At 32.9% G+C, this 25,373-nt stretch overlaps 1 protein-coding gene across 1 annotated transcript in view; it reads right to left on the minus strand.

Moving 5' to 3' along the window:
- col5a1 (procollagen, type V, alpha 1) overlaps positions 1 to 25,373 on the minus strand; it is a 184,018-nt gene that overhangs the window by 112,192 nt on the left and 46,453 nt on the right. The window contains 3 exon segments of the mRNA XM_056445871.1: positions 2,257 to 2,419; positions 3,948 to 4,161; positions 21,662 to 21,829. Coding sequence (XP_056301846.1) covers positions 2,257 to 2,419; positions 3,948 to 4,161; positions 21,662 to 21,829 — 545 coding nt within the window.

Raw genomic sequence — 25,373 nt, forward strand, 5'->3', positions numbered from 1 at the left:
AAGCAACACAACGATCTGTTAACAAGGAAGTAGTATGTCCCAAAAGCTTGCATACTCTTCTGTTACACGCTCAAAAGTGTGTACTTTTCCTTCACAAAAAAAGTACATACTTTTAGGGTGTAGTATAAGTACATGAATTGGGACGCAGCAAATTTGTATAAAAAGACATCATATTTTAGCAAGTGCATTATGTTTTAGGGTAGCATGATACAGGAAAAATATATGATATACGATGTTGAGTATTACGATAATGATATTTCTTTTGACATAAAGAAATCCCCTTTTAATGAACCTTTTTTTAATGATTAAAATTTAATGCGCCTTTCGGTGTTACAAATATTGCATGTAATTTAATCACGATAATACAATAATTGTTTAATTAATTCACTTTATTAATCTGGGGTAGCCACAGCAGAATGAACCGCCAACTTATCCATCATATGTTTTACGCAGCGGATGCCCTTCCAGCTGCAACCCATCACTGGGAAACACCCATACACACTCATTCACACTCATACACTACGGCCAATTTTAGCTTACCTAATTCACCCATTACCACATGACTTTGGACTTGTGGGTGAAACCGTAGAACCCGGAGGAAACATGCAAACTCATACTGTATACGGTAACTGACTCAGCCGAGGCTCGACCCAGCGACCTTCTTGCTGTGAGGCGAACGTGCTACCCACTGCGCCACCATACATTTTATAAAAAGTTCTATCAGTGAATACAGAATATGTGCATACTATAAACTGTCTACATGACTTTAAAAGGATATGCGGATTAAAAACTGCATGTTCAATATTTGAACAATATTCAGATTCACTTATGAAATAACAAAAGTTGCATTAATCACAGAATATTATAAACTTTTACACACAGATAAAAAAGCGAGTGTATTTTTTAGATTTAAAAAAAGTGTTCAAATATGATTTTTAATAAACAGCAGTCCTTTTAGCAGCGAATGTGTAACACACCGCACAAGTAGTATCATGGTCTTTTACAGTAATGCAGCCTGACCATATGCATGCACAACCACACTTCAACTGTACTGTATACTTATCTTACACTTGTATGGTTGACCTGACCATTAAACACTCACACACACACATCAGTCTATAAACATTCGTGCCACAGGGCAACCCTACAAGCTAACATTAGCAACACACAACCACAACTAGGTGCTAAACAAACACACGCACACGTTCAGTTCCTCTGTCAAAGTCCCAGAGAGATGCTGAAACACTTTAAACACTCTGTGAAGACCAGACACACAAACACCTGCCAAACACACAGTGATCTGTCAGTTTTCTCTATCATATGTGTGAATTATTTCTCATGAAGCAGCAATCGGATTATATGCAGAGCAAACAAAGAGTCCTACCTCTCAAGTTGTGACTAATTTCAATAGTATAGCTCTACAGTTTTACTTTACATGCTATTGTATACATGTAATTAGCGTAATTGATACTTGTGGAACACTCCACTGATTGTGGAAATAGGCTCACACTCAATTTAAACAGTTGAGTTTGACCATTTTTTTAATCTATCCAGCAGATCTCTTTTAAGCGGAGCACTTTTAGCTTAGCTTAGCATAGATCACTGTATCAGATTAGACCATTAGCATCTCTAAAAAATTAAAAAATAAAGAGTTTTGAAATGCTTCCTGTCAAAAGATAGACTCTTCTGTAATTACATTGTGTATTAAGACCAATGCAAAAGGAAAAGCCGTTCTAGGCCGATATGATTAGGACGTTTACTCTCATGCTGGTGTAGTAATCAAGGAACATTGCTGCTGTAGCATGGCTGCAGCAGGGGCAATGACATTACACAATGGCTGTTGCCTAGTTATCTAGATGGGGACATGTGCTATGTAATAAGAATATAGTTCCTAGCAATATCGGCCTAAAAAGTAGCAATTTTTTATTTTCTGTCAGTCTTAGTACAGGACGTGACTGCAGAAGAGTAAAGCTTTAACTAGAAAAAACTATCAAAGCTTTTGTTTTTCTGCGAAAAGCTAATGGTCTAATCCGATTTCATGATCTATGCTAAGCTAAACTATAAGTGCTCCCACCAGTACCAAAGATCATCTAAAGTGATTTAAAAATGGTAAATCTCAACCGTTTCACTCTCGGGGGAGTCGTAAAATGAGTGTGTTTTGCAAAAAAAACGTAGAGCGTTCCTTTAAATGGCACCATGAAACCTTTATTGGTGTATATTGTGCAGGTTCAGAAAGCTCCTGGAGTTCCTCCTTACCTCAAACACCTCTTCATCCAGGATCCGCGTCCCGAAGACCACGATGCCTTTGGTGTCGATGATGGGATGAGGGCTTCTGGAGAGTGTCCGCGTCACTTTTTTCTTACAGTCCAAAATCAGAGTGATGCTCTGTTTGTGAACGCTGATCGCTACACGGTGCCATCTGAAACACACACAAATGGGGGTTATATCCATTCATCCATCAGTCCATCCATCCATCTGTCCATTTGTCCAACTGTTCTCTATATCTATCTATCCATCCATCCATCCGTTCTCTATCTATCTATCTATCTATCTATCTATCTATCTATCTATCTATCTATCCATCCGTTCTCTATCCATCCATCTGTTCTCTATCTATCCATCCATCCATCCATCCATCCATCCTCTATCTATCCACCCATCCTGTATCTATCCATCCATCCTTTATCTATCTATCTATCTATCTATCTATCTATCTATCTATCTATCTATCCGTCCATCTATCCATCCATACATCCATCTATTCATCCATCCGTTCTCTATCTATCTATCTATCTATCTATCTATCTATCTATCTATCTATCTATCTATCTATCTATCTATCTATCTATCTATCTATCTATCCATCCATCATCTATCCATCCATTAGTTATCTATCTATCCATCCATCCATCCATCCATCCATCCTGTATCTATCCACCCATCCTGTATCTATCCATCCATCCTTTATCTATCTATCTATCTATCTATCTATCTATCTATCTATCTATCTATCTATCTATCTATCTATCTATCTATCTATCTATCTATCCGTCCATCTATCCATCCATCCGTCCATCTATCCATCCATACATCCATCTATTCATCCATCCGTTCTCTATCTATCTATCTATCCATCCATCCATCCATCCATCCATCTATCCATCAATCTATCATCCATCATCTATCTATCTATCATCCATCATCTATCTATCTATCTATCTATCTATCTATCTATCTATCTATCTATCTATCTATCCATCCTTAATCTATCCATCCATCCTTAATCTATCCATCCATCCATCCATCCATCCATCCATCCATCCATCTATCTATCTATCTATCTATCTATCTATCTATCTATCTATCTATCTATCTATCTATCTATCTATCTGTCTATCTGTCTATCTGTCCATCCATCCGTTCTCTATCTATCTATCTATCTATCTATCTATCTATCTATCTATCTATCTATCTATCTATCGATCTATACGTCCATATATCCATCTATCTGTCTGCTGTCTGTTCATTAATCAGTCCTTCCATCCACCGATTCATCCATCCATCCACCTTTCCACCCATCCATCCGTTCGTTCATTTCTATGTATCTATTTTATGTATCCATCCATCCATCTATCTTTCTGTCTATGTATCTGTCTGTCTATATATCTCTCCATTCAAAGTGTTCTCATAACATCTGCATATGTGTGTTCAGTGTTCAGCAGTGTTTATATAGTCTCATAGGGTGTAACAGCTGAGTCTGCTCACCTGTGCAGGTGTTTTCTTCACACCAGTGGCACAGTAAATATGTCACACATCAAAGCTAATAATAAAAACCTAACACACTCAATCCTACCCAGACATTACGCAACCACATAGCTTGTGTTGGTTGTGTGTGTGTGTGTGTGTGTGTGTGTGTGTGTGTGTGCGTGTGTGTGTGTGTGTCTTACTTTCCGTCTGCCAGGTTGATTCCTCTGAAAAGCGGGTAGTCCTCTGGCCCAGGTTTGCCCATGTGATCCTCATACAGGAATACAGGAGAACGTCCCACTTCCAAACCCAGCTGCTGGATGCCCTGCTCATTATACACTGACAGCAGGAACGACTGACTGCCTTTCTTTGGCCTCACCGTCGCCAAGATGGAGAAGTCCTCCGGAAACATGGATGCTAAAGAGGGAGAGGGAGTTATTATGGAAAATTACAAGTGTTTTTCGGGGGTGGGTGGATGGGTTTGTGTGCTCACAGGTAACAAAAATAAACATGCATAAGAGCAGAATGAGAATTTAGAAACCATTACAGACATGAGCAGGGTTCTGTGTTAGCATCATCCTTTGTTGAGAATATTGTAATGGAAATGCCAAATTTCAAATAATTAATACTTAGTTTTTCGCAGTGGCTTTAGTGCATTTCTCACAACACTATTTACATTTGCACAACAGTTAATGCATTTCTCAAAACAATTAGAATAAACCGCAAAACATAGTTGATAACCTGCAAAAGCGTGTCACTTGCTCAAAATGGGATAGCTCAATCCTCAAAAGCAAGTATTGATGTCAATGAAAGTGTCAGTGTCATCAAGATGAAAAGTCCTGACACCATTGTTCATGAACAAAATAGTCAAATGACTGTGTCATGTTTTCATTATGACAGTTTACTCTGTACATTTGTTCCAATCTAATAAAGTCAGATTTTGGTGACTCTTCCTGAAAGCACACTTCCTGAAAGCTGTTCCTCAAGACAGCACTATATAATATTTGCACAGCCATTTGAAAACTACAGTAAAGTTAGTCACTGCATGTAGTGAGGTATCTGAGTACAAGACACTGAATATGTAAGTTTCACATTATTACTGCATTTGCTCTTTGCAATTCTAATTTATTAACAGCATTGTGTAAAAGAATAAATACCCCCTTATTAACAACAAACAGAAACTTCCTTTGGGTAGAGCTGTGCACAACTGTAAACAATATTGCAGTACATACTGTATTGGAACTGAACCTACAACATACACGGGTCTGTAAATCATTCATGAAACTATTAAATTTAGAAGACATTTTCAGGAAATAAAAGATTACATTTTTTTTTTATATTTTTGGGAAAATTTACTTTGACTAGTTCAACATTTTTGTATGTAATGACTCAAGTAATGAAATGAGGATAATTAGTTTTATATGGAATGACTATTCAGCATTCACACGTTTAGTTCATTTTGACTGACATGACAAAACCCAATGATAATGTTATAAAACAGCAGAGAGTTGTATGAAAGCAATTGCTGCATGTTTAAAAGCATTTACAGTTTGTGGGAAGGAATGAGAAACTGCTACTATGATGTGCACAAATGACTAATTGTTTTGAGAAATGCATTAACTGTTGTGCAAATGTAAATAGTGTTGTGAGAAATGCACCAAAGCCACTGAGAAAAACTGTAATACGCAAAAAAAAAAGATTTTACGCTTGTTTGAGGTGGTTTTTGACTTGTGGGAAAATGATTAATGCAAATAATTTAAGATGGAATGCATTCACTCAAACTCTGATGCAGCGAACATTACACTCAGGTGACAAATCATCTGTCAGCATTGGTTTCTGTTGGTTGTTAGGTTACCAATACTACAGTCAACTCTAACAACTTGATGGTAACGCACCTAGTTCACATGCAGGATTTGTTTTTGTTGCTTTTTTTTAAATTAAAAATGATATGAAGGAAAATAATTTACAAAATGAAGTGTTGAACTACAGTTTTTCCTCAGTGGCTTTGGTTCATTTCTAAGATCAGAATTGAAATTCTTAAAACTACCTGTTTAATCTTCAGATCATTGTGTCACTCATTCCTTTGAACAAGTTGCAAATGCTTTTGTACATCCATGCAAATTATTATGTATTATTTTCTGCTGTTCCTACATTATCAATTGGGTCCTAATGCCCCAGTATATTGATGGGGACTCTATACTGTCAATGAGCGCTGTCTTTTCGGATGAGACGTTAACCGAGGTCCTTACTCTCTGTGGTCTTTAAAAATCCCATGATGTGCTTTGAAAAAAAGTAGGGGTTTAACCCTGTCATCCTGGCCTAAATCTGCCCACTGGCCTCTGTCTATCATGGCCTCCTAACCATCCCTATATAATAATTGGCTTCATCACTCTGTCTCCTCTCCACCAATCAACTGCTGCAATATGGCTGCTGTCGCGTCATCCAGGTGGATGCTGCACACTGGTGGTGGATGAGGTGATCCCCGCAAAAATGTGTAAAGCGATTTGAGTGTCGAGAAAAGCAATATATAAATGTAAGGAAATATTATTATTATTATCAATTGCTTATGTCATAGTTGATCAAAATGATTATTTTGCTCTCTGTTGAATAGTCTGTTGAATAAGTCTTTACATGCGAAATGGCTGAACAAGTCTTATTTCATCATAATGCATTTTTATATACATTTCCTTTAGATTTTCTTTCCTAAATCCATCTACAATTTGTCAATTTCTCCCAGGTGAATCTTGACTTTTTCTAATGAAGGTCCAAAACTCGGTTGTTCAATGTTCACATTTCTACTTTTGTTTCTCTTTTTCTTTATGCTATGCGGTGCTGTCTTTTCCTTTCTGTAATACAATGACAAGATCTGTCAACAAATGACAGTACAAACAGCAAAAAAAAGCCATAGTTTACATCTAAACACCCTTCCAGAGTACATTGTCATTGTCTTATCCACACACAATGACATAAGTACTTGTCATTTTGACGTCACTGACTTGTTCATTGACACAGAAATGTAGTTTTGAGAGATGAACTAACAATTTAGAGCAAAAGACTGGCTTTTGAAGGTAATCCATGGTGTTTTGCTATTTGCACGTTTTGTTTTAAGAAATTTACTTACTGTTTTGCAAATTTCAATTCAGATCTGGGAAATAAAACCAAAGCGACTGAGAAAAACTGTATTAACATCCCTGAAAAAGTTGAAAAAAAAAAACAGAGATATATATTTTTTACATTTTTAAATAGGTACTGGAAGCTAAATGAGGTAGTGAAAGAAATACATTAGTTTCCCCGAAAAAAAAAAAAAAGCTTAATTAAAATATACCATAAATATTAAATTTTAATCATTTTAATGTAGAAAAATGGTGTGAAAAATTTAAAAATGAAGCATTGGCAACTGTCCTGATGTACAAAAATTGCTAAAAACATTGAAAATGTTTAATCAAAAATAAAATGATCATTTTATTTTATTTATTTTTTTAAACTTCAAATGTGGAAATATTAAATGAACAAAAGCAAGGCATTGTCAACTAAAAGAGGTACTTAAGCACAAAAATTAATAACACGCTTGCCAAAAAAAGAAAGCTAAATAAACCAAACCATAAATAATACGTTTGGAAAAAAAATGATGTAGAAATAATTTATTAATATTTTAAAAAATAATACATTGGCATCTAAATGAGATAATGACATACTAAAAATATTAACACTCCTAAAAAATTTAAATAAAACTAATATTATATTTAAAAAACAAAACCAAAACATAAATGTAGTAAAAAAAAATCTAATTTTAAATAAATAAATCCTTGGAAATGAGAAGTGTTTGGGGTGTTTTCTGACAGAGCATTACATCACGTCTGATGCTGTCAGGTAACAAAGATAAAGTGCTTGACAGGATAAGAGCAGAATGGAAAACGCTGGATCTCTTGGCACATCTTTGGGAAACTCTGTAACAGTCGCAGTCTGTGTGTTGATAAGAGTTCTGGATCTCCTCTGAGGGAGTAAGAAAAGCGAGAGAGAGAACGATGGAGAGAGTAATGAGGAGAACAGCTGTTCCCTAAGAGACATTTTATTACTCTAATTCATCCAGCAGAGAAAGAGAACAAACACAGCCAGATTCACAAGCACAAACACAGAGCAAAAAATACCAGCGACATTCTTAAAGGGGCAGCGCACTGAAAACAAAAAAAGAAGAGCAATCTGTCATTATTTACACAGACTCATGATGCTTTAGAGGGATAGTTCACCCAAAAATGATTTATTTATCTGTTTGAGTTTCTTCTGTTGAACACAAAAGAAGATATTTTGAAAAATGCTGGTTGACCCATTGACTTCCATAGTAACTTTTTTCCTACTATGGAAGTTAATGGGTGCCAGCAACCAGCATTCTTCAAAATACCTTCTTTTGTGTTCAACAGAAGAAAGAAACTCATAAAGGTTTAAAAACCACATGAGGGAGAATAAATGATTTTTGTGTGAACTACGCCTTTAAGAGATTTCTCGTGAGGTTTGTTATGAAGTGTCCAGCTTCAAAAATGCCACTAAAGCTTTGGAAAGAGATCATAAAACATATTAATTCTAAACTATATTCTTTTTAAGAAAGTATGAGGTCAAGAAGATTAAGAAAAAATAATTAATAAAGACTTTATTTTGAAAGGATGCATTAAAGCGCTCATCCAGAACGCTGCGGCCAGAATTCTGACCAGAACCAGGAAATCAGAGCAGATCACACCTGTCCTCAGGTCTTTACACTGGCTCCCAGTTACATTCAGAATAGATTTTAAAGTATTATTACTGGTCTATAAATCACTAAATGGCCTAGGACCTCAATACATTACAGATATGCTCACTGAATACAAACCTAACAGATCACTCAGATCTTTAGGATCACATAAACTAGAAATTCCAAGAGTTCAGTCAAAGCAGGGTGAATCGGCTTTCAGCTACTACGCCCCTCGCTGCTGGAATCAGCTTCCAGAAATGATCAGATGTGCTCCAACATTAGGCACATTCAAATCAAGACTGAAAACACATCTGTTTAGCTGTGCCTTTACTGAATGAGCACTGTGCTATGTCCGACAGATCGCACTATTATGTTTTCTCTTCTTTTTCATTCTTTTATAACACATTTTATCTGTTTTTATGCTTATTTTATTTTATTAACCATTTTTATAATTTGTTTTTATTTTTCTTATACTAGTTTCTTTTATTCCTGTTAGTGTAAAGCACTTTGAATTGCCACTGTGTATGAAATGTGCTATATAAATAAACTTGCCTTGCCTTGCCTAAATCGATCAAAAGTGACTTATTTATAAGTATTTATCAAAGAGTTCTGGGAAAATTGTGACATCTGATTCACCTTTGATAATTTTATTAATAATATTTCTTGATCATCATGTCAGCATATTAAAATGATTTTTGAAGCATTGTGTACTACTGAAGACTGGAGTAATGATACTGAAACTTCAGATTTGCTTCAAATTAATAAATTATATCTTACAATATATTCAAATAGCAAACAACTGCTTTAAATGTAAATATCATTTACATTACCGGAATTACTGTGTGAAAGGGGCTAATGACTTATTTAAATGATTTACCCTGACATTTATTGTTTCAAAATATTTTAAATGTAAAAAAAAATACCATTTTCAATGGGGAAAAAGTTGTTGTTTTTTAGCCAGACATTTAAAAAGAACATATTTTTAGAGTAGTAATCACAATACCGTGATATAGTGAAACTGTGATATGTTTACCCAAGGTTATCATACGTCAGAATCTTATACCAGCCCATGCCTAATTGACACGCTGCCTCCGAAACATTTGTCTGTCATTAAAAAAAGATGAACCAGGTTTGAAAAGCTAAATACAGAGTAGCGTCAGATAACTTTATGACAAACACAGCGCATAAAAAAGACAGAATGTTGGACAATCAAGACCCCATTTGCTGGATTCAGTGGCTGGTGCACCTCTAGCCTGCTGCGGTTTGGTTTGTGTGTGTGTGTGTGTATGTCCATACATTTGACGTACTGCCCATTGACATTATAATAGACAGCACGGTCCGCTTTCGGTCCATTGCTTCGACACGTCAATGCAGCCACCATCTATTATAATGTCTATAGGTACTGCAAGTCTCTGTCAGATTTGTTTACGTATGTGAATGTGTGAAGTATCACAAGCAATGTATCAAAATTCCACTGATATCCTAATATAAACATCGAATTTGGGCATAATCCAGCGCAGCTCTTTGTTAATGAGCTGAACTCTCCTTCCTCTATGCAGTATTGGATTAACACAATACGTATAGCCTATTCCTCTTTCTGTTTTTATTTTGGAGAAGAGAGAGGAGAACAAACTATCACTGCTTAAACTGATGAAACGTTTTGTGTTTTTTTCGTTATGGTTTAATTAATACGCATCAGACTTGGTGTGCAAGGTTTTTTTCAGGACAAATTTTTCGCATGTGAAAAAACGCATAAGAAAATTTTGGTCTTCAGTGTGCAAAAACCTTTAAAGGGATAGTTCACCAAAAAATGAAAATCACCTTATCATTTACTCTCCCTCATGTGCTTTTAAACCTTTATGAGTTTCATTCTTCTGTTGAACACAAAAGTAGATATTTTGAAGAATGCTAGGACCCATTAACCGCAACAGTAGGAAATAAAACTAATGTGGAAGTCAATGGATCCACCAGCATTTTTCAAAATATCTTCTTTTGTGTTCAACAGAAGAAAGAAACCCAATTTGGTTTTAAGTCAAGAGAGTAAATGTTTTAAACGGAACTGTCATTTTTGGGGGAACTATTCCTTTAATTCTGTCTTACTCGTATAATAACTTAAATGATGACCGAATTGAGTTTCAGGGTGAACTGCCCCTTTAAGAGTGCAGTTAAAAAAATACAAAGAAAAAGAAGGGGAAAGGCTGAAATTAAACAGTCTCTTTCTAAAAAGAGAAAAACAGGCATGACTACACACATGCCAAACAGATGCCTGCTGCCAGGACCTCTGGGAAAATCTGTCCTGGTCGCACAGGAAGAGTGTTTTCCAGCAGACAATCACACATACATGTGTGCTGTAAACACACCTGATGGTTGCACTGATGTTTATGGCTCTTTATGGAAAGGCTTTAATCAGGTTTAGAGTCATTACTGGACTCTGTAAAGTTTATAATGGTTCGGAGAGAACATTTGACTCTGAAAGCCCGTCTCCATGTCTGACTCCTCCTGTGTTTATGTCTGGAGATATTTTTTGAGTCTTCACATCAGTCTCCAGCCATTACACACACTAAACGTCTACTTCTCTAGCATTACTTTTTTTTTCTTCTTTAAAACATGAGGTTTAAATCAAATGAAACGTATTCAAAATATGTTTTTTATTCTTTAAATATGTCTAAATTTTATTGAGGTGAGTCTGTTACTAAATAAGAATGCTTTCGTTCACATTTTGAGAGTAATTTCATATAATGTGTACATAAATGTGCAAAACTAAAGCAATGGCATCAGAATCCAGATGTTTAATGTTTGGCTACAATGGAAGTTCTTTAAAATAAAAGGAGTTTAAAATGATCAAACTAAAATAAAATCGGACATATATTAGACTAAAAAATATATAATCTATTATATATAAAATATCTCAAATGTAAAATAAAAATTATTTAAATTAAAAAGTACACTGGCAACTAAATGACACATATACACTGTAAAAATATACCTAAATTAACAGTTTTCCATATTTTATGATTCATGTATTTATTTATATTTTATTATTTATGCTGTTGAATTGCATTATGGCAGTTTGATCTTTCTTCTGACAACTTTTAACCTTAAAAAGTTGAAAAAAAGTGACTTTTATGAACATTTGTAATGGTTTAAAGTGATATATTGTCTGGGTTGGTGTTGTACATTATGCTGCAAAAACCTTTTAATATCCTGCCAGTGAATTTTCTGTTATTTTACACACTTATTTCTCTATATCTTCTACATTATAATATTTTAAACTACTAAAATATCAATAAAAGTCACTTTGTTAAATGGTAGAGTTGAACTTTCAATATCAAAAGTCGACAGAGCAGAGATCAGGGTCTCATAATGCAATTCACAACCGTAAATAAACAGAAAACACAAAATACGGAAACTGTTAAATCAACAGATTTTTTAAAGTAATTATTAACACTTGAACACTAAAATTATTAATACCAGTAAGCTGAAACCAAAAAAAAATGTAAAAATTATATATAAAAAAATATACATATTAAAAAAAAAATCTATCTATCTATCTATCTATCTATCTATCTATCTATCTATCTATCTATCTATCTATCTATCTATCTATCTATCTATCGATCTATCGATCTATCTCTCTATCTATATATATACACACATATAAATTTATTACATAAAATAATATTACTATAATATATATATATATTTTAAATTAGGCTCTAAAAGGTTTTTTCTTTGTGTTTTTGGTTCCCAAAGAACCATTTAGTACAAAAAAACTATTTTATTTCTTAATGTGAACATTTTTTTTTTATTCATTCATTTATTTTATTTTCGGCTTAGCCCCTTTATTAATCTGGGGTCGCCCACAGCGGAATGAACTGCCAACTTATCTAACTTATCCAATTATATGTTTTACGCAGCAGATGCCCTTCCAGCTGAAACCCATCACTGGGAAACATCCATACACACTCATTCACACACATATACCACATGTTTTTTGCGAACATGGGGAGAAAATGCACACTCAACACAGAAATGCCAGCTGACCCAGCCGGGGCTTGAACCAGCGACCTTCATGCTGTGAGCCGATTGTGCTACCCATTACTTATGAAACATTACTTAGGCCACGTTTCACTGCACATTTCAGATGTCGAATCTACTAGAGGGCGCTGTCTACATTTTTGTAAATCTGAAATACGTTACTTAGAGCACGTTTCATTGCCTGTTCCAGTTGTCGAATCCAGTAGAGGGTGCTGTCTACATTTTTGCAAATCTAAAATATGTTACTTAAAGCATGTTTCCTTGTATGTTTCAGACGTCAAATCCACTAGAGGGAACTGTCTACATTTTTGCAAATTTGAAATACATTACTTAGGGCACGTTTCGTTGCAGGTTTCAGATGCCAAATCCACTAAAGGAAACTGTCCACATTTTTGCAAATCTGAAATACATTACTTAGAGCTCATTTTATTGCATGTTTCAGACGTCAAATCCACTAAAGGGCGCAGTCTACATTTTTTTGAATCTGAAATACATTACTTGGGGCATGTTTCGTTGCAAGTTTCAGATGCCAAATGCACTAGAGGACGCTGACCACATTTTTTTCAAATTTTTTCAAATTTGAAATGCATTTCTTAGGCCACACTTTATTATGTGTTTCAGACATCAAATCCACTAGAGGGAGCTGTCTACATTTTTGCAAATCTGAAATACATTACTTAGGGCATGTTTCATTGCATGTTTTAGAGGCCAAATGCACTAGAGCAGTGGTTCCCAAAGTGGGGATCTGGACCCCTTGGGGGGGGGGGGGGGGATAATGAGTGATAATGAGGCAGGGTCGCTTGCTGCTTTAAAAAAAAACAAATTCATTTTATTAAAGTATTAGAATTAGCATATTTTATCCATAGCCCACAGAAGATTAAAACAGAAGTTAATAGTTGTGACTCCTGGGGTGATTAACGTTATATTAAAGACACAGCAATCACGTCAGATGCAGCAGATTGATTTTATGGCACCAAGTTAAAATTTTATGGCACTCACGTACATTAAAATTGGCCACAACTGAACATGGAGGATGATCTCTCAGTGGCGTTCTCCAAAATTAAATGAAAAACAGATTTGGGCCTGTTGATGTGTGTGCGCCGTGGCATGCAAGGTTTGTGTATGTATAACCATCTCAGAGCATATTGGGGGTCGCAAGTGACTGGCATTGCTATTTTGAGGGTCGCTAGAAGAAAAGTTTGGGAACCCCTGCAATAGAGGACGCTGTCCACATTTTTTCAAATCTGAAATAATTACTTAGGCCACACTTCATTGCATGTTTTAGATGTCGAATCGACTAGAGGGAGCAGTCTACGTTTTTGCAAATCTGAAATACGTTACTTAGGGCACGTTTCATTGCATGTTTCAGATGTGGAATCCTCTACAGAATGCTGTCTTCATTTTTGTAAATTTGAAATACATTATTATTGGTCACGTTTCGTTACATGTTTCAGATGTAGAATCCTCTAAAGAACGCTGTCCCCATTTTTGTAAATCTGAAATACTTTACTTGGGGCACATTTTGTTGTACATTTCAAATAAACGTCCTTCTTGTTTACATCCACAAGAAGGCAGAGCCTGTATAGTTCAGCTAGCAAACCACTGACCTAAACTCTTCCCTAAACCCGATTAGTTCAGATCAGTTTGGAACACACTCATAACATTTTAATACTATTTAGAACGGACATTATGCGAATTGGAAAATTTTAGATTTTTCAGTATATAAAGGAACTTTAATCACTATAAAGTATGTTTTGTGGAATGGAAAGGGGGACATCAATGAAAAAAGAACCTTTATTTTGAAGAGTGCCAATTTTTTGTCACAAAAAACAATGCACACATGTCCTTGCGTGTAAATAATGAAACTTTATGAGGCATTTTTACGATTTCACGAGTTGTTTTTTTACATGCCCACACAAGTGTCATGTTCACATGTACAACAAGAGATGCTGTGTGCTTTTGTCCTGGTTTTGTGTGTTAAAGACGGAGCAGAAGGTCAGAGGTCAGGATCTGGAGGTCATCACTCAGGAGACGAGCTCTGTCTAAAGCAGAGTTCAGAGAAACCTCATATCTCTGCTCTCATCTCTCATCCCTGCAGCCAGAATTAAGTCTTTATGCAGACGACCTAAAGGAATGCTGGAGTCCACAGACGCTCAGGAATCACATTACTGGACGCTTAAATACCACCAGTGGCATCCAGAACAGCTTTCACCATTCTTTCTATGTTTATGTTGCGTTTATACTGAAGGATCTTAATATTCAAAACTCTGTTTTCAAATTAAAAATAAAAAACTTTTACATTCACGCGACTACTTCATTTTGGCGGCCTGAAAATGCAAACTTCTAAAAATGTTTCAAAACCAGCCCAGGCTCATTGGAAATATGTATGTGCTTTAGTCTACATTTTTCTGAAAAAACGTTGGTTCGAGTACTTTTCCTTGTACGTTATAGATGTCAAATCCACTAGAGGGCACAGTCTATGTTTTTACGAATCTGAAATACATTACTTCAGGTAGGTTTTGTTGTACGTTTCAGATGTCAAATCCACTTGAGTCCCGCTAGAGGGCACAGTCTATGTTTTGTAAATCTGAAATAAGTTACTTAGGGTACGTTTTGTTGTACGTTTCAAATGTCAAATCCATTCGAGGGCTCTGTCTACATTTTTGCTAATTTGAAATACGTTCCTTATGGCATGTTTCATAGTACATTTCAGATATATTTTTGCAAATCTGAAATACTTCGGGTAGGTTTCCTTGAACGTTTTAGATGTCGAATCTACTAGAGGGTGCAGTCTATGATTTTGCAAATCTGAAATAGGTTACTTTGGGTAGGTTTCATTGTACATTTCAGACATCGAATCCACTAGAGGGTGCAGTCTATGTTTTTAAAGTGATTTCAGATGTCAAACCCACTAGAGGGCGCAGTCTATTTTTACAAATCTGAAATACATTACCTCGGGTAGGTTTTGTTGTACGTTTCAGACGTCAAACCCACTTGAGGGCACAGTCTATGTTTTGTGAATCTGAAATACCTTACTTGGTGCATGTTTCGTTGCACGTTTCAGATGCCAAATCCACTAGAGGGCGCTGTCTACAATTTTGCAAATTTGAAATACATTACTTCGGGTAGGTTTCACTGTACGTTTTAGATGTTGAATCCACTAGAAGGTGGTGTCTATGTTTTTGCGAATCTGAAATATGCTTCTTCGGGTAGGTTTCGCTATACGTTTTAGATGTCGAATCCACTAGAAGGTGGTATCTATGTTTTCGCGAATCTGAAATATGGTACTTGGGGTAGGTTTTGTTGTACGTTTCAGATGTCAAATCCACTAGAGGGTGCAGTCTATGTTTTTGTGAATCTGAAATATGTTTCTTCGGGTAGGTTTTGTTGTACGTTTCAGATGTCAAACCCACTAGAGGGCGCAGTCTATTTTTGCAAATCTGAAATACATTACTTCGGGTAGGTTTTTTATGTATGTTTCAGACGTCAAACCCACTTGAGGGCACAGCCTATGTTTCTGTGAATCTGAAATACCTTACTTAGGGCATGTTTCGTTGCACGTTTCTGATGCCAAATCAACTAGAGGGCGAATGTCCAATCCACTAGAGCGAGCAGTCTAGTTTTGTGCATCTGAAATATGGTACTTTGAGCAGGTTTAGTTGTACGTTTCAGACATCAAATCCACTAGAGGGCGCAGTCTAAATTTTTGCAAATTTGAAATACGTTACTTAAAACATGTTTCAGAAGTCGAATCTGGGCCCGAGCAGGCCCGGGCGCTGTCTTCTTTTTTGCGAATCTGAAATACATTACTTAGGGCACGTTTTGTGGTACAATTTAGATAAATGTCCCTTTTGAACACATCCACAATTGATCAGTACACATCCACATATAGATCAGCTAGCAAACTACTGACCTAAACCCTTCCCTAAACCCATTTAATAGTGTTTTAAAAAGCAAACCTTAAGAGAAAAGTGCACACAGATTTACCTTGATTTTACATTGCTTTTATCTCTATTGTGGAACCATGCTCCACCGGACTTGAACCAGATTTAAAACCATATTCAAACTATTTTATCAAAACCTCTATACTTGAGAATTGGTCTCGCTTATCCACCATGTTTGTAGTTTAATTACACTTTTCCCCCCCCCAAGTTTGGAGTTCTAATGGAATTTAGGTCCAACGTGCCATGTATTGTAACCAATATTAGCAGTTACAGTATGGACGGTCCTACACTTTGATTTTCTACAGGAAATAACCTTTAGCATAGTCTTTTCTTGGATCACACAAATTACATTTTTGAATACTACTTAGGACGGATAGTTTGCAAATCTGGAAGCAGCAGCAGTAGAGTGCTTGTGCATGATGTCACCACTCTATTGCCTGGCAACAAGTCAAAACCTACCAGGTGTTTACAAAGCATCTTCATGACCTCTGACCTCTCTTTCTGTCACCATACAAACAAACTAAAAAAAAAAGAAACAATGGCCTTATGGGTTTGTATGAGGAGGAGTCGTGAAGGAGAAGAAAAGGAAGAGGAATTTAAGAGGTTTTTTGTAACCAGCTGCAGGAAAAGAGTACAGAAAGAACAGATGCATTGTGTTTGGAGCAAAGGATGATTCATTTCTTCCACATGTGTTCAGTCTGCCGGTGTGTTTCTCAAGCATGCAGGCGTGTGTGTTTGCTTAGCTGGACTTCAGGGACAAAAATCATCTGCAGGGGTGAGTTAAATCTGACAAAACCTCCCTTCATCTGAGGCATTCTCTGAGGGGTAATGATTCAGGGGGTTTTAGAATTAAGACAAACACAAATAGATATGAATTAGCATTTTAGTTGAAACTGGGAAGGACAAGAATAAATCGCTGTTTAAATAGCTAGGAGAATATAAAGATTGTACTGTATGTGCTGTATTGAGATACCTCCTAGAGGCACTTGCTTTAAAAATTGCTTGAAGAAACATAACAGTATGGGAACCACTTGAAAACTTAAACTGTTGTAAATAAATTAAAATAAAATGGCATCACGGTAGCTCAGTGGTTAGCACTGTTGCCTCACAGGAAGAAGGTTGCTGGTTCGAGTCCCAGCTGGGCCAATTGGCATTTCTGTGTGGAGTTTGCATGTTCCCCCCATGTTGGTGTGGGTTTCCTCTGGGTGCGCCGGTTTCCTCCACAGTCCAAACACATGCGCTATAGGTGTATTGAATAAACTAAATTGTCCGTAGTGTATGAGTGTGAATGTGAGAGTATAGGGGTGTTTTCCAGTACTGAGTACTGGGATGCAGCCGGAAGGGCATCCACTGTGTAAAACATATGCTGGATTAGTTGGTGGTTCATTTCACTGTGGCGACCTCTGATGAATAAAGGGACTAAGCTGAAGGAAAATGAATGAATGAATGAAAATAAAATAAAATAAAATAAAATAAAATAAAATAAATAAAATAAAATAAAATAAAATAAAATAAAATAAAATAAAATAAAATAAAATAAAATAAAATAAAATAAAATAAAATAAAATAAAATAAAATAAAATAAAATATCCTTTCTTAGATGCATTTTAAATTTTCAAAAAAAAATAATATATATTTTAAATTTTTCATAATATTGTGTGGTATTTAAATTTATAAAAAGTAAAGTAAAAGTTTTGTCCTTTTTGCTTGTGTAACAATAAAAAAATAAACATGTAAAAGTGTTTTTTGTTAAACAATTTGTAAAACAATTTACTGTTTTTATAGTTTTTTTTTTGTTTTATTTAACTATTTAATAATAAAAATATTGTAATTAAATTCAATTAAAATGATAATTTATGATATATATTTAAAAAAAATGTAATACTTTTTTATTATATTGTGCTGTATTAAGAGTAATAGTTTATTTAATTTTACTTGTATATTAATAAAAAATAAACAATTAAAAATGTATTTTATTTTATTTATGTACTAATAATAAAACAGCTTAACGTTAAAACAATAATTAGTTTATTTTGCTTTTATAAATTCGTTTTTGCTATATTTTATTATTTTAATTATACTTATAAATAATTTATGAAATTTATAAAATATTTCAATATGATTTATTTAAAAGTACTAAAAGTCTAAATGTAATTATATATATATATTGTATATAGTTGAAGTCAGAATTATTAGCCCCCCTTTGATTTTTTTCTTCTTTTTTAAATATTTCCCAAATAATGTTTAAGAGAGCAAGGACATTTTCACAGTATGTCTGATAATATTTTTTCTTCTGGAGAAAGTCTTATTTGTTTTACTTCAGCTAGAATAAAAAGCAATTTAAATTTTTTTTTTATTCCATTTTTAGGTCAAATTTATTAGCCCCTTTTAGCTAATTTTTATTTCGATAGTCTACAGAACAAACCATCGTTATACAATAACTTGCCTAATTACCCTAACCTGCCTAGTTAACCTAATTAACCCAGTTGAGCCTTTAAATGACACTTTAAGCTGTATAGAAGTGTCTTGAAAAATATCTAGTCAAATATTATTTACTGTCATCATGACAAAGATAAAATAAATCAGTTACTAGAAATGAGTTATTAAAACTATTATGTTTATAAATGTGTTGAAAAAATCTCTCCGTTAAACAGAAATCGGGGGGAAAATAAACAGGGGGCTAATAATTCTGATTTTAACTGTATATTTATATAACATTTTTTAAATAGTAAAATACATTCTGGTAAATAAATATTTTTAAATAAATAAATAGCTATGTTTGACTTGAAGAATAACAAAACGCTATGATAAGAGAACAGTGCTATAGAGAAAAGTTATGCTGTCTTAGAATATATGCTAAATGTACAAGCTACATATAAATATTCAGACCATATATATTATTTGGAATAGATTCCGCATCCAGAAGCTTATGAAGAGTCTACATAGTGAGCCAAGTGTGTTTTGGAGTGCAGTAGCTGTCTCTCTCTCTCTCTCTGTGTGTGTGTGTGTGTGTGTGTGTGTGTGTGTGTGTGTGTGTGTGTGTGTGTGTGTGTGTGTGTGTGTGTGTGTGTGTGTGTGTGTGTGTGTGTGTGTGATTTAGTTCTAGTTTAGTCTCATTACACTGGTATTGAATCTCTGTCCTCGTCTGCCTTTTCTCTCCCTGCTTCCATCAGATTCTTCAGATTTTCAGAGTGCCTGCCAAAAAGAGAGTCTGGGGCACCATGACTTTCCAGACCATTGTGTGGAGATGGAGAGAAACGAAGAGGAGAAGTGCCCGAAATATACTCACTTACATTACTACATATAGTTGAAGTCAGAATTATTAGCCCTCCTGAACTCTTAGTCCTCCTGAATTATTAGCAATCCTGAATTTTTTCCCCAATTTCTGTTTGCCGGAAAGAGGTTTTTTTTTAACACATTTTTAAACTTAATAGTTTTAATAACTCATTTCTAATAACTGATTATTTATTCAGCTTAAAGTGACATTTAAAGGCTTAACTAGGTTAATTAGGCAAGCTAGGACAACTAGGCAAGTCATTGTATAATGATGGTTTGTTCTGTAGACAATCAGACAAAAAAATGCTTAAGAGGGTTAAAAATACTGACCTTAAAATGGCTTTTAAAAACTGCTTTTTAAGACTTAATAAGACTTTCGCCAGAAGAAAAAATATTATAGCAAATACTGTGAAAAATTCTCTGTTAAATATAATTTGGGAAATAATTGAAAAAGAAAGAAAAAATAAATAAATAAATAAAATATATCAAAGGAGGGCTAATAATTTAGACTTTAACTGTATTTCAGCCCTGTAAACTCAATTTGATGTGTATTTGTTTTAATGGAAGGTGTCAGAATGCAATGTATAGTAAAATAAAAGGAGATTTGTAGTGGTGTAGCAATAGATGGAAGCATAAATTCTAAAGGAATAATGAAAACTACAATAGTGACCAGTGTTACAATATTAAGATTGATAGCACGTTATTAAATACAATTTGGGTTATGCTTGTACATTGTAGAATTTATTTAAACAAAATAATAATAATAAATTATAAAATAAAAGTCTCCTGGGTGATTTTTTATTCGTAAAAAGTAGTGTAATATCCAAAAGGAATAATGTTTGCTTACCTTACATTTTCCCTTATGTATTATATTATACAATTTTATAATTTAAAAAATAAATAAAACACAATAATGTTTACGTATTCTAAACAAATTGTTTTTTTTATTCTAATAGTTTTTCAGATTTTATTTTATTTTAGAAATGCATTAATAAATAATAAATGCATATGTTTATTTAAATGCATATATTATAATAAATGCTTTTTTTATAATATATGCATTTAAATAATAAAATAAATATTAAAAAATTGCATATACATTTTTGATTCTAAAAACGGTCTAAAAAAACTCTAATGAACAAATTTGAAATAACTTCTATATGTTCTAAGAAATAAAATAAAATAAAATAAAATAAAATAAAATTAAAGTAAAGTAAAGTAAAGTAAAGTAAAGTAAAGTAAAGTAAAGTAAAGTAAAGTAAAGTAAAGTAAATTAAATTAAATTAAATTAAATTAAATTAAATAAAATAAAATAAAATAAAATAAAATAAAATAAAATAAAATAAAATAAAATAAAATAAAATAAAATAAAATAAAATAAAATTAAATTAAATTAAAATTAAAATAAAAGATTCCTGGGTAATTTTTTTATTCTTAAAAAGTAATGTAATGTCCAAAATGGATAATGTTTGCTTTTTATAATTTATGCACTTTAATATTATTAATATTATTATTATTATATTATACAATTTAAAAATAAATAAAAAATAAATAAATAAAATTATGTTTCTATTCTTATATAATTAGTTTTTTTTATTCTCATAGTTTTTCAGATTTTATTTTGTTTTAGAAATGCATTGGATATATATTTGGAAATAAAAATAATAAAATAAAATAAAAATGTATAAATTGCGCATACATTTTTAATTCTAAAAACTGTCTAAAAAGTTTAAAACATTTTTAAGAGATTTAAGAGATTTTAAGATTTTGATATTTTAACCTCTAATGAACAAATCTGAAATAACAAAATAGAACAAAACAAAAGAAAATTTAATTAAATAAATCAATTAAATAAACACTAAACACATGCAGAAGAAGAGTAAACACTGACTGCACCTGTGTGTTTTATGGGTTTGTCTGTGTGTGTGTTACTCACAGGGGTACAGTTGTTTAGTAGGTGCGCTAAGCTGTGCATCTTTTGTGACTCTGTAAGCGACATCAGGCCCTTTCGATGACTTCCGGTGTGTGCAGAATCCTGTAGTTTTCGTTACACCGTCTGGTAAACTGTGAAAATCTAAAATTTTTAGGAGATCGGCTGGCTCAGCTGCAGAAAAAACAAACAGACAGAAAGAAAGAGATACAGCATTAGATCACACGCACTTCATGTCACAGACATTGCAACAACAAAAAAGACGACTCTCAAACACATTTATGCAGGTTCTGCAATATAGCACATATTATATTACTTTATATTCTATTCTATTACATTAGATTACGTTACATTATTATATTACATTACATTATATTATATCATATTATATTATATTATATTACTTTATATTATATTCTATTACATTACATTACATTATATTATTATATTACTTTATATTATATTGTTTTATATTGTATTATATCATATTATATTATATTATTATATTACTTTATATTGAATTATATTATATTACTTTATATTATATTATATTATATTATATTATATTATATTATATTATATTACTTTATATTACACATATTACATTATATTATATTACTTTATTTTGTATTATATTATATTATAGTGTATTGTATTGTATTGTATTCTATTATACTACTTTATATTTTATTATAATATATTATATTACTTTATATTTTATTGTATTATATTGTATTATATTGTATTGTATTATATTATATTATATTATATTATATTACATATATTATATTATATTGTATTAAATATATATATATATATATATATATATATATATATATATATATATATATATATATATATATATATATATATTATATGATATTACTTTATATTATAGTATATTACTTTATTTTGTATTATATTATATTGTATTATATTATATTATATTACCTTATATTTTATTATAATATATTATATTATATTATATTATTATATTACTCTATATATTTTATTATATTATATTATATTATATTATATTATATTATATTATATTATATTATATTATATTATATTGTATTATATTATATTATATTATATTATATTATATTATATTATATTATATTATATTATATTATATTATATTACATTACTTTATATTGTGTTATATTACTTTATATTGTATTATATTACTTTATATTGTATTATATTATATTATATTATATTATATTATATTATATTATATTATATTATATTATATTACTTTATATTGTATTATATTACTTTATATTGTATTATATTATATTATATTATATTACCTTATATTGTATTATATTATATTATATTATGCAAATTTTACAGTTAAGCTCACTGGAATTTAGTACATTTAAATTTTGATTTATTTAAATATTAATTTACATATTTAGGTAACACTTTAGAATAATGGTCCGTTAGGTTATGTAGATACTAACATAAATTAAGTATGAATAAATGTATGAATATAACATTTAATGCATTATTAATATCCACATTTGTGCTTGTTAACATTAATGCACATGAATTAACTTAAAGTTAACATGAGTTAACGTTATTTAACATAAATAATATGAACTAATGTTAACAAAGCTGAATAAATATCGCAATTAATGTATTACTAATTGTTTGTTCATAACAGTACATACATTAACTAACATAAACTAATGGACCATTACTTTAAAGTGTTACATTTCTTTATTTATTATAAATAACATTAAAATGACATAAAAATTAATTAAATGATATGAAAATTAATTAAAATATCAATTAGAACTAATCTAAGGGAGAGGAAACATAGGTAACTATTTTCCAATAAGAACTATGTAGTATTTTATTAAATAAAATTTTAATTAAATTAAATTCATTTAATTTACTACAGATTACATGCACTTACATGCACTACAGATTACCTTCTTCATTAAGATTTCTCCTAAATAATAATAATAATAATAATAATAATAACAACAACAATAATAATACTGACAGAATTTGTCATCAAATCATATTATCATATTAAATACTATCAATAATATTAAAAACTAGTTATGGTATCTGTAAACAGAATACTAAATTAAACCAATATTACTGAATTAAAGCCACCAAAATACTAAGGTCATGTGACAACAAACCATCATACGGTAATTTTATCAGTGTCAGCATACATGCTAAAATAATTATTATAATTACGCATTATAGATGTATGTAATAAACGTTCATATCTGTGCCCACAAAACCACAAACCCAAAAACCCCATCAGAACAACCCGCAGAAGCAGACGAGGCTTTTATGAGCATTACAGAGGACGACTGACCATATGAACACTGCACACACACAGATATGAAGACCACACACACACAGTTCATACACAAACACACACATGTGCTCAAGTGTTTGTGTGCGTTTGGGTGATCAACTTGAGGAACAGTTTCATTGTCTGCAAAAAACAACTCCAGCTGAAGCTTGTTAAAATCACTCCAGACACACACACACACACGCACGCACGCACGCACGCACAGAGAGAGACAGAGAGTTAGACATACACGACACAGAATGCATACACACAGAAACACATACACACATAAGGTAGACAAACACGCGCACTAGGCTTGGGCGGGAATACGGTAATATGGTATACCGCTGCATCTAAAAATAGCAACGGTGTCAGTTTCAATACCGTCATAAAAACAATGCACCTACTAATAATTACTTATTTAATGCCTAAAAATGCATATGCGTGATCGTCATCACAGGACAGTGTGGAGGAGAGAGAGAGGTGAAGTAAGATGGCGACTCGCGCACCAAGTGACCTGATCTCGAAAAAGAACACAACCTCTGCAGTTTGGCAGTATTTCGGGTTTCAACCGAACGAGAAGGGAGACGTGGTAAATACGAACTACAGATCTGCATTCGCGCTGCTGTACCGCTGTAGCCGACCAGATTTCTTGTGGTGCTGGAATAAATCTTTGAATAAAGCGCGGGAGCAGCTGGTAACTCTGGTGTAATATGAACACGAGCAGGCGCGCGGTCTAACAATATCGCTCCCGAACGAGCGAGCACACGTGCATGCTGTTTATATGTGTGTGTGTATGTGTATGTGTGTGAATGAGAGAGATCGTGATGCTGTGTGTCGCTTGGTGCTCTCTCTATAGACACACACACACATACACACACACACACAGATTCACACACAGAGTACCCCTAAATCCAACCATCACAGGAAACCTGTGGCAAAATATGAAAGTCAAAGTCCCCATAAAGGATGATTGTGAAGCATTTTGAATTACAAGGACATTGAGCGTGTCTTCGTAAACCACCAAAATAGACTACATTTAGGTCATACTCATGTCACCATACAAAAAAACTGTCCACGTAAACTGCTAAAACCAGTACACACATACACACAGGAAACATGTGGCCGAATATGAATGTCAAAGTCCCCATAAAGTATGATTTTGAAGCATTTTGAATTACAAGGACATCAAGCGTGTCTTTGTAAACCTCTGAAATAGAGTACACCTTGGTCATACCCATGTCACCATACAAAAAACTGTCCTTGTAAAAAACTAAATCCAGCACAAACACACACACACTTCTTATTTCCACTGAAGAATGAATCAGACAGACAGTGTTTATTCTGCAATTCTGATCAGGTCAGTGTGATTTAGTCTGCGATGCTTCACAGCGT

This window comes from Danio aesculapii, chromosome 21 (genome assembly GCF_903798145.1).
Source record: "Danio aesculapii chromosome 21, fDanAes4.1, whole genome shotgun sequence".
Classification (NCBI taxonomy): domain Eukaryota; kingdom Metazoa; phylum Chordata; class Actinopteri; order Cypriniformes; family Danionidae; genus Danio; species Danio aesculapii.